The sequence below is a fragment of the Sceloporus occidentalis genome, unplaced genomic scaffold (assembly GCF_023333645.1).
Source record: "Sceloporus occidentalis isolate IW3139 unplaced genomic scaffold, rSceOcc1.0.p SCAF_19, whole genome shotgun sequence".
Taxonomy (NCBI): Eukaryota; Metazoa; Chordata; class Lepidosauria; order Squamata; family Phrynosomatidae; genus Sceloporus; species Sceloporus occidentalis.
The window spans coordinates 14,085,260-14,097,280 of record NW_028316999.1 but is presented as its reverse complement, the minus strand read 5'-3'; the positions used below and the strand labels follow the sequence as shown (position 1 = coordinate 14,097,280).

Here is a 12,021-nt window from a genome sequence, read left to right as displayed (position 1 = left end):
TCAGATGTCTTTGCCATGATAGACTTTTTAATAATTTGCATTGTCCATTCGATTCTTACATACAACCTAAAAAACACAACAGATATGCAGCATCAAAATCTTAGCTGATACAAAACCTTTATTATTGTAGCACCTCACTATAAAACATGATGTAATGTTCTAATATGATTCTTAAGAAATTGTTTAAAATGATTAACATTAAAGACCGCATCATTTTATCAAATAACCAAATAGCAAATTATAACACATGAATTTGGATCATGAGATGAATTTAAGAATATGGACAATAGTAAATAATTAATACTTCAATTGATTACGGAAAAACATATTTGATCAATACAATACAATACATAGTAATCCTTTTTAGTCATGACGCAAAACCCTGTTCTCATGAACTAAATTAAGGTTTTGAATCAACCCGAGAAGCAAGAAAGGAAATATCCCTAACTTGTACTTCTGCAAATGATGGACACTATGTAGTTGCAGTTTAACATATACAACATATAACATTACAGGATCTTAACTTACAGAATAAAACAAAACACAAAACTTTAACATATAACACATCTGATGTTCATATAGTTTTTCTTATAAATAAATTAACTTATTCAAAACATCTTCATAGAAGACAGAGTGCAGGGATACAGTACGAATTAGAGTTAATTGCTATACTAGCTATACTGAATCAACATAGATCTACGTATTATAGCTCTCGCGACACTTACAACAAACATACTCCTGTGTAGTTCCTGTATTAGGTAAATCTTCTTTATTAACTTCAATCTCCCTGATTTCTCTAATGAGTGGTGCATATGGAGATTCTCTCTGTGATGTAGTGTGTACTGGATTCCTTCTATCTATTTGGTCAGACGTGTGAATAAATCCATTTGATTTCCCTTGTCCTTTACATTGCATATCATAAAAAAGTTTACGACATTGTTTTTTAATGTGACCTGGTTTGTTACAATAGAAACACTGTATAGGTTCTTTGTTCCAAATCCTTTGTCCCCTGGGAGCCAACATGTGGTTCCTTTTAAACTCCTGAGGAGGGGAAGGGGGATGAAAGGAATTAACCCTTTCCTTTCTGTGTGTGTAAAAACTTTTGTTAATAGCAGCCACATTCATTTTAACCTTTTCATTTTTGCGTTCCCTTCTGATTTTATCAATAAACGCAGCAGCAGCCTCAAGTGTTTGCATATCCGAAGCAATTGCAATACTAGTAGGATCCAAATATTTAAACTTTTTAACAAACACTTGTATCATAGAAGCAGGACATTCATCATCAGAAATTTTAAAAACTATTCTATATGCCTGCTCAAATCTTAACAAAAAAGAAAATGGATCCTCTGAAATTGTAGGTTTCAGGTTTTCTAGTATGTCAAGTGTTGGATTTTCATTTCCAGTTGTAAACTTAATCAACTGTTGGAGTCTATCCTTATCTGTTCCATGGATGATTTCATCATCCTCCACTATAGGAGTACTTATTGGAGCTACTAATCTTCTACTCATGTATGTAGGCAACCAAATTTTAAATAATCTGTTTCGTTGTTCATTAGCCAAATTATGCTTCTCTGTATTCGATTCAAATACATCTGCATTACCAAATGCATCCAAATTAGAATTATACGGCGGTATTTCTTTAAGTAATTTCATTAATTCACTTTGTATCTGTAATTTTAATTTTGCTGCTTTATTTCTAAGCTTCTTCCTTTGCAGTTCCTGTTCTGAACTGACCTCTGGTTCATCCTCTACATTTTCTGGAATTAAGCTGTGTCTTTGTCTATCTCCCCTTGTAATTACACAAACTTGTTTCAAATCTTTCTGCAATTTTGTAATTAACAAATTCTTAATTTCTAAGCAATCCGACAAATCAGAAATCTCTTCAGTTAATAAATCACATTTAGGACATTCCTTTTCTATTGCACACACATTGTGCATCTCGTTTTTAACCATGTCACTACTCTGTGAATTACTTTGACTAACATCATTATTAGTCAGATTAACACCACCATCAAGTAATGTATTAAAAATCTTAATCATTTTCATTACGTTTCTCAACTTTTGTTTCTCCTTATTCACAGAAAATATCTTTTTGTCTATCTTCTTATTTGCATCTTCACATTGACGCCATAAATCATGCCACAAAGCTGAATCACTAGCCGTATAAGGAACAAACGTAAATTCAAGTTTACTTCCGGAAGACAAAGTATTAATAAAATCCATACTTACCGTAGATCAGTTGCTTGCTCAATCTGCTCTCACTACGATACACGGTTCTGGAATGCTCTTGCTTCTCACCACGTGGTCTGGTAATGGTCTGGTAGTGTCGAATTACACTTTCTTCTGATCACACTGCTAGGTTTTTTGTTTTTTTTTAGTCAGAGGATCTCTTTGATCTCTTCAGACAACTGCACACTATCCCCCCTTTGTCGGAAGAGGAAAAGTAAAAAACAAACGTGCAGTAAAGGCTCGCCGTAGAAAACTGACTAAAGACTGGCTGGCTCGTCAATTTGTTAGAATATTCTTTGTCTTGAATATCTAAGCTTCTCCAGTGATCAAACAGCAATCAAGACCACAGCTTCTATGTCTTATTAATAAGGTTTATTCGATAACAAATTATCAATTCATACAATACCAATGCTGGAACAAATGTTGATAAAAGGTACTGTAGGCTAAGTATCTTGGTGAGATGAAGATGAGAGCGTGGAAAGAGCGTGGAAAGAGACCTTGTCCTTGTAGTCATGCCAATTTATACCCCTTTACATTTGGTTAGGGTATACGTAAAGGAATCCTATTGGAACAGTCATATGATACACCGGCATTCCACAGAAGACCCTCTAAACTACGTCACTTAATTGATACCATATGTTCCTAGCACTCAAGTTGCATTCAGGCCTAAAATGTGCAGAACAAAATAAAAGTATAAAAATGATTTCTTACAGCATGGGATCAGTAAGTGCAAGCAGGAATGAAGTTGAAAACCAGGCCTCCTAAGTCTTCTAAATTTTTAGTCCTATTTTCAGTCCTGTTTTCCCTAGATCAAGATTACCTAACGCTAAAGTTAAATTCCAACCTTTAATACCTGTTCTTGCTAGAAAGGCACTCAACCATTTTAGAAAGCACTTACTGAAACGACTTCACTTAACAGTGCATTTTAGGTCTATTTTCTCTTGAAGAAGTAGCATTTGTGCTGTGAAACATGTAAGGCATTTCTTCTTCGTCTTTGTATTATTATTAGTTGTTGTTAATGTAATTAACAGAGACTGGCACGTCTGTTGCCATATATCATGTTGTCATTTTAGAAAACTTCCACATTGTGCTTGCCTTTTGGACTAGGTGCGAGTGATAATACACCAATGATCTGTGTGTTTCCTTCTTTTTTTGGTTACTGAAATATTACTTGATATTAATATAGCTGGCTGCTTCTGACAGCTTAACATGCTCAGATACATTTTCTATATGCCTTACTCCTCTAGAATGTGTGTTTTGTGCATTTTATTCTATTTGTTATAAATTATTATATTTCTTCAGGGAATTACAGCGAAGACTTTGAAGAAGATGCTGAAGTTAAAAGTCCTAAAGTGAGAAAAGATGAGCAAGCAAATGAAGATGCATGCAATAAACCCAGTATAGATAATCAAGTAAACAAAATAAAATGTTTCATAAACGTTGGTGCCTGTTGTATATATGTGTTACTATCTTAGTAAAGTGTCACTATACAGAAATATATTTACCATGACAAAAGTCAGGCAATAGCAGATTTCAGAAATGTAGCATTTAACTTACAAATGGTATATCTCTGAATAAATAAAATGCTCAATAAGTTCTGATATTATAAACATATTACTGTCAAAACATAAAGGAAACGTCCTATTGTAGCTGCACAGCTAAACATTTCATGATGGGAATTGTATTTATTAAGCACTTGAGACATTTCCATTAGGTGGTTAGAGTGAAGTTCTGTGAAATGAACAGTTATTTACAATCTACAAACACTGTTAGAAGAAAAAAGTCATTTTGGTATCTAGAGGTTGTTTTAAAAAGCTATCATAAAGGTGTAAGAGCATAAATAAAATGCATTCTGTCTTCTGAGGTGATGGTAAATTGTAGGCACATTTTAATTTTTGACTTTAGCTTCCCGTCTAGTCATTTGACAGCTTTCAAAAGATTTCTGACATTTTTCTTTAGCTTCTTTAGCTGGTGCAGGAGAAGGGAAGCAGTAGGAGGTTTACACAAATTCTTAAACATGTGCAAAACATAATGGTGATTTCTTACTAAGGGGGAGATGATGACATGAGAGTTGTGGTTTTAACTTTCTCACTTCACTTCTCAGCACTGGAAAGTTGCTCCAGTGTGAATGGCAGAGCTGGCCCTGCATAATATATAATTCAGTATGTAAGGTTTAAAGAAACCTCTTGAATTTAGGTTTACATTACACAGGGCCAGCCAAGCTCTTGACTTCATTCTACATTATGAAGGACTCACAGGAGTTGGTCCATCATAATGTATAGTAAAGTCAAATGCTAAAACATAACTGTCCTGACAACTCTCCCTTTAGTGAATAAAGCCCAATTAGTGTAACAACAAGTAGGACTGAATCGTGTACTACATTTTTGTAAATGTATGATTTCTTAAAATAGGTGAATATGCAGGCAGTTGCTGAGGTTTGTTGATAATCTCTGTTGGGAACAGCCATTCAAATACAATCTAATTCTGTTTGTATTGCACTTTTCACAATGAAAAAATATCAGGCAACTGATTACTGTCCGTAATTTATGTTAGTATTCTGTATAGATATGGATTATTAATGCTTGTGTTCGATTTCTCCAGGTTCAAGAAAAAACAGGAGGAATGCTTGCTAAAGGTAAGGTCCCCTTCGTAGCATTGCTCCACAGGGTTATACATTGCAGCTTGTAATAAATCAGAATGTCTCTGGATGGTGGTGTAACCGGCCGGTTTGACGTCGAGAAAAATTTGATGTTTGAAAAGATAGTGGGCGTACAGTGACCACTGAACTGAAAAAGCTGTGAAATTAAATTAAAATTGACAACGTGAAGACATATTGACATGTGATTTGCACTTTCTTTTAGTAATGCTGCTTGACTCGTTGGATTCTACGATAGATGCCCAGAAGCTTATGCAACAAGCAGAACCAGAAACTCTCACACAACAAGTGACTAATGAAGCCTTGGGGACAGGTTTGTGGTGTTAATTAACACTTCTGAATAACCTTTCATGTGCGAAATGCATCAGGCTTAGAGCTGTGCCAGATCGGAGCTTCTATTGGGAAAATATGTGCACTGCTCATGTGTGGAGGTTTCATTTGTTAATGCTATTCTCTTTTGATTTATATTTTGCCTCTTTGGTTTGTTGTAGAGAATGCAATAACAAAATCTAAGACTTTTATTGTGTATGTTAAACCACAATTTAAAGCGCACTCATCATCATCAAATGTAACAAGTTGATATGTTGTAGGCTAAGAAATTCCATCTGTACCATGGGCCAGCTTATTTGCTAGCAAACTTATACATAAAATATGACACAAAGCTTATTGATACAGATACAAATTCCCCTTAAAGTATGTTAAGTGCACTGTCACAGAATTCCATGTACATGGCCATACAAACTGAATTCTGTGATGAGAGAGCTTCATGCACAATCCACTTCAATGCTTCACAAGATATCCTTTTCAGTACAACATTTTAACAACACATGCTAGTAATACACGTTTTGTTCATACTTGCCTATTTTTATATAGCATACCCATCATCTGTGGATTTGTGGATGGCGGAAATGGTAAAATTGAGAAAGAAATGCACCTGAGCTGACAGATGTTTGCTTGAGCTGCATGTATTGAACAAAGCCGTTCATATGGGAGCATTATCAGTGCTGCCTGTGCTTATATAGGCAGTGTCTGTAAAGCAGCCCCACTACTTTTTTTCTCTGTATTGTACTTATTCCTTTTTACTTAACATTTGCCAGAGAATGATAACATCTTGGCAAAGGTCATCTTCTTCATCTTCTTGCTATTCTGTCTTCCGGACATGACCTCCTGGCGCGCCACCGTTTTTGCAGACGTTCACGGGAGGTTATCCTTGATGGAGTTTCTGGGGGCAGCCTCTTCCCCGATCCCCCAATCATATTTGTGGAATTTCACCTGGAGGCAATGTCCGCAGAGAAGCGGACAATAAAAACACAGAGAGAACAACAAAAAGATGACAAAGATGATAGAAAAGAAGCGGAAATGTGAAGCCATCAGTGGAGAAGGAAGGGAGACATTCAGAGAGTGTGAGGGAATGAAAGTTAATGAGTTCATGAAATTTGAATGAAAATTCTGAACTTTTTGCTTCGTTTCCTTTCATTTCGTGTGGGGGGCTTTGCATCTTTTTCAGAGATTCGTACAAATTGACAAAATATGCAAATGTCATTAAATAATGTATGAACCCGAATGCACAAGTATGGTTATTCTATAAAAGGATTCATAAACTGCATGATTTGGTTTAGATGTGGATGTAGCTGAGCAAATTAGATGTTTACTAAATGACACATAACAGTGAAAAGTAAATTCTAGATGTCACCAGAAGACAATTGTTTTGCAAAGAGGGATGCTATTCATTTAGAATAACAAAAAAATGCAAAATGAGACTACTGTAGATGTTACAAATAATAGATTATTTTTTTTGGGTAAGGGACAGTGATCCTGATCGAGTTTTCCCCCCCGCATGTATGTAATTCTCTATTATTGGTATTATGTTATGGACCATGGCTTTTTATTAGTAGAGCATAGCACACTAAAATGTTAAGTGCCTTTTCTTTCAAATGCTTTTGAATATCCTATTTTTTTACCTAAGTATTTATTTATAATTCTGTGTATCCTGTTTATCACAATTTTTTATAGAAAAACACACACTAATAAATATCATACCATGATGTTGATTAAAAGTGTAAATAGGCCCTAAGCTCCCCAATCTTCTACAGCAACTGCATTTATAATGATACTTTTACAAGGTAATACTGCCAGTAAAAAATTATAATCTTTTTGTTTACATTTAAGGCTCAATTTATTCAAGTATCGTAAAATTCTGAAATGTTTGGTCGCAGTTGATGTTGACATCATGGTAAATGGTAAAAACTTTTTTGCAGGCATATCCAATGCATACACAAACAGTGACATTGAAGCAATACATCAAGCTTACCGTAATATAGACCAATCACTAGAAGGCTCGATTGAGTGCAGTTCTCTTACAGCTATGGAGCAAGCCGGTGCCTCTTTGGGGGATGTGCCACACTCAAACGAGAAAACTCCTCCAAAAATGTCCACTGTGGAATCAGGTGATCTATTTTGGTATTTCTTTATTATATCACTATACTTCTTTCATTTGCCATTGATGAGAGCTTTAGATATATATGACTGGCTAGGAGGATATTTGTAGAATATTTATTAATTATGTACATCTTAAAAAAAAAAAAAAACAACAAAAATCTACTCTGCATCTGTGTATATAATTATTAAGCTTGCCTGGTTTCATGAATGTCTGAAATGCTTATTTGTATTTGCTTTGTTTTCTCATAAAAAAAATCTGAAGGGAACTACAAATAGTTCCCAAACAACCCATCACTTAAGAAATAAATGCCACTCTACTTTCAATGCATTTTCAGAGTTCATTTGACATGGACTCATTGGTTCATTTGACAAATCGTTAGTTGCATTCTTAGTCATTGGTGTTTGGATGTGAGACTTCTGAAAGCATGCGAATAAGGCCTACTTTTTTTCCCATAGAAAAAAATGGGAGCCAATTATATATATATATATATATTCTAATCTAACATCATTTTCCAACTAGAATAAATGAGATCTACAACAAGACCTTAACTCCAATTGACTCCGATGGGAGTTCCAACATGTGCAGGAAGACCTGCTTTCATTAGAACCAGCTAGGATAGGAGGAATATGAGAAAACATTCTAATTTTCGAGTTCTAATAACTAAGGAATACATGCACATGTGTACATGAAATAAATTGCATTAAAGACCATGAAAAATGGACTCCCAATATGGTCTGTTTTAGTTTATTCAATCATTGTGATAATTTATTAAATATTTGTATTTAATGCGTTAACCTATTTTACCATGGTGAAGCACACACAAGTATTTCACAGTGTATTTTAAAAAAAAAAAAGAAAGATCTGCAAACACCTTTGTATAAATCACCAAACTGCAAAAGGTGGTATTAGGGAATTTTTACGACAAGGTAGGTCATAACTGCTTATAATACCATTCTATATTTAATACTCATAATTTAGAGTAAGTTGGTCATTTGTTCATTTGAAGTAGAGTCATGGATCTGTATCTATGTTATTGAAATGGAGAACGTATGATATCTGTTTATTTTGGGACTTTATAGAGTTGTACATGTTTTATGGTCACTATCTTTTTGTTTTTTCTTTTTAAGATATACGTACTGTAGATGAACTAATGCAGCCTATAAGAGTGAACTCCAGTAATAGCGATTATTCTGAAATCAAACCTGTCAGGTAATCTCAATTTACAATTTTAATGAACTGAAAACACAAATCGATTCACATATATTAAGAGTGTTTTAGGGTTTATGCCATTTTAGTATTATTACTTTAATATCTACATTTTGATGGAGTAAAAACAGAGTGGAAACAGAAATCTTACAACCCGACAACATGAGATTAAGCATGGACAATGTTCCAGCCCACATTGTCCATGACGATGCTTCATGTGGTTCTGCAGTGCATATGGATCATTTACTCAAATATCCGCCATGACCATGTTCTATAAAAATGATTTATCATAACTAACTGCAAGCATTAACGTATGCTTTTGGTATACATGGGTCTGTGCATAATTTCTCCCACATATACCAAAAAATGTTTATGCATAGATATACTTGTTATTTATATAGGTGTGGAAAGCTAATTAAATCCGTTCTACGCAGCTTACTTATGCAGACTGACTACGGATTACTTCAATACAAGGACAACAAAGCAGCTGGAAAAGTACAGGAGAAACAGATTTTTGATTATTTGCATGAATGGAAAAGTGAAAATGTAGAATCAAGAAACAACTTTTCACTATCTGAGAATGAGTTATCTGAAAACAAGAAACATTTGATTGCTCGCGATTCCCACAGATTCCCTAAAGGCCCAGGTTATGCAAATACTCGTGTAGTGCACCAAGATGAAGTTAACCAACAAGTAAGTATGTTACTATTCACATGTTCTCGCTTAGATATAAAAATATAAAACCGTAATATATATATGTGTGTGTGTGTATGTGTATATATATATATATATATATATATACTTGGTTTATGAAGTACATTTATCCACCTGGATACAATGGCAACATGGTTTTTAATTACGTATTTGCTCGAATATAAGACAAGGTGTTTTTCCAGAGCAAATGAAAAAATTCCCCTCATCTTATAATCAGACCTCAAATAGAGGTTTGAATATAAGACTAAGATCCAGATCCCCTGCAGCACTGCAGGGGACCTGGATCCTCCTTTCTGGCAGCCGCTTCTGCCGGCACCTCCGCTGGGACTTCTGTGACGGTGCGCCGGCATCACATGACCTTCCGGAGGTTGTCTACGCGCATCGCGCAGATGTTCACCGGCTGCCCCCAAGAGACACCAAGGAGTCTGGAGCATGAGGGACTGGGGTCCAAGTCTGGGATGCATTGGTAAGTCTGGAGGGGGCAGAGTGGCTTATAGGGGGCTATGAGGCATTTCTTGGAGGGGCAGAGTGGCATATAGGGGAGTATAAGGCTTATCTGGGAGGCTGAGTTGCATATAGCGGTATAAGGCTTATCTGGGGGGCACAGTGGCATATAGAGGGTATAAGGAAATGTGCATAACTGAGGGGCAGGTTGGCAAATAAAAGGAAATAAAAACAAAAAATGCATTTTTCTCAATCATAGTTTTTATTAAATATAGTTTACATGTGAATTACTATTTACTAGTAAAGCTTTTTTTCCTATAGGATAGTCTTATATTCAGGCTTTTTCTTTATTTCCTAAATTAATATTCAAGTTTTGATGGGGTCTTCTTATAATCAGGGCCGTCCTATTATCGAGCAAATAAGGTATTTTTAAATTTATGGGTTGGGGCTGTTAAGGGTTTTTATTCATTTAACTTTAGTGGAAGGTGTTTGAACATCTTCTTTTTTCCACTTTTTAATTTTTTCTTCTAACAGAGATTATTTTGGGATTGATCACTTTTTAACCTGTAGAATCAAGGGAATATGATTTTGTAACAAACGGTACATAATCTGTCTTTATGTAGACATCAGTATGTGGTGATTTGCCATGTGATTTATATGTGAAGTCTATTGTTAGATTACAATACATTATTCATATAGCACCAGCAGATTCCATAACACTGCTACAATAGAGGTCAGTGACAATATTTAACAATGACAATTTAAAATAACAATGATATTAACACACATTGAAACATACTGGTACAAAAGGGGAAGAGTGCCCTGCTCTCGCAAGCTTACAGTGTTATAGTCTATTATCTGTACAAAGTCTACTCACATCCAGCCGGTTTCCTTTTTTTCCTGTTTCTTGAATATATGCACAGGGATGTTAATGTCAAGTTGTTATTATTATGTAGAAACTAATGCAAGTGTTCTTTTTTAGGCTTCAATAGATCCACAAAGCATGTTAAACCATGATGTTGGCTCACCACAAAGTAAACAGTCTAGTAGGCAGGACAAGAGTCCAACATCATTTAATAAGAAACCTCAAAATCCACATTATACACATGTTAAAAGCTCTGGATATGGAAAGGCAAGCACCCATGTGAAACAACCCAGTCTTAGTGGAAAGCTGAATTCAAAGAAGTCTCCAGCAGAAAATAAAGGAAAGTCCACTAATGACGGAAGACTAAAAGGTATTGCATCTTGTCCGTTATGTTACAGAATCGTGGAACTAACGAAAAGAGAATTTGAATGCTTGATTACTATCTAGGCCTACGTGTAGTAGTTGTGAGCAGCTACATTGACTCTACAATAATCAGTTGAATGCTATTAAACCATTGCATTTGAACTGTTGGATTTTTTGACACATCCAAGGCAAGCCGTGCAGCAAGTACTCTAGAAATACCAAAATATTGATGTGTAATACATTGTCCCAGCAACACACTTTTCTGTAGCCAACCTTTGAAACTTGTATGTATAGACTTTGGAGCAGTGTTTAAATGGTTTCCGGTGGTAAAAGTGCAGGCTTTAGCCATTTTATTTCACTAGAATTCTCTGCTGTTATCTTCCTTACCTTATTGTGGATAAAAAGGTGACAAAGGGTATATAAATTATGTTCTTGTACACAAAAGCCATTGAGGTAGCTTAGCACAAGCGCAGAGACAAAAGGCCAAAATTATCATGTTTCCCGCCACTATATATTGTAACCATTTGCCCTTTCCACTTTGTCTTCACATTCAGCCATGAAATGTGTATATATGTTTATATTGCCTAGATGATCTAGATGATTAGTTTAAATTGCGGAGTGAGAGAAGTGGCAGTGGTTAGGTACTACAACCCCAAATTAGATTAATCCTACTTTAATACTCCTGACATCCCAAGAGATGGGCAAAGGATTTGGGAAAGAAGTATGCCCTATGCAAATTATTAGCCTGTGGTACTCGCTTGCGACCCTGTGATTAATAGGGACCCTGCATTTTGTCGTTATTTATTTTAAACGTAAAAAATAATTGTATAAAATGGGTGCTAAGATTGCCGTGTAAATGGTAGATTAAACAAAAGCTCAGCACGAAACCTATATACATTGTATCCTTATTATGTTAGGTTAAACATCTTGTGCAAACACTTTTAAATATTACTTTATTATATATGTGTCCATCTATTATTTTCTAAAAAAAGGGTGTTAGGAAGTTCAGAATTATTGACTACAGTGAGCCAATTAATGAACATAGCCACATGACATTATGTCAGTGTTGTTTATGTTGTGTACGCATTTGAATTACAGGAATAT

General features: G+C 35.1%; 1 protein-coding gene across 1 annotated transcript in view; it reads left to right on the top strand.

The window, feature by feature from the left end:
* Window positions 1–12,021, top strand: part of LOC149302479 (centrosomal protein of 162 kDa-like) — a 59,407-nt gene that overhangs the window by 20,053 nt on the left and 27,333 nt on the right. The window contains exons 8-13 of the mRNA XM_089482560.1: window positions 3,532–3,641; window positions 4,831–4,864; window positions 5,091–5,198; window positions 7,144–7,332; window positions 8,453–8,534; window positions 8,933–9,224. Of these exons, the coding sequence (XP_089338686.1) occupies window positions 3,532–3,641; window positions 4,831–4,864; window positions 5,091–5,198; window positions 7,144–7,332; window positions 8,453–8,534; window positions 8,933–9,224 (815 nt within the window). The remainder of the gene's footprint in view (window positions 1–3,531; window positions 3,642–4,830; window positions 4,865–5,090; window positions 5,199–7,143; window positions 7,333–8,452; window positions 8,535–8,932; window positions 9,225–12,021) is intronic.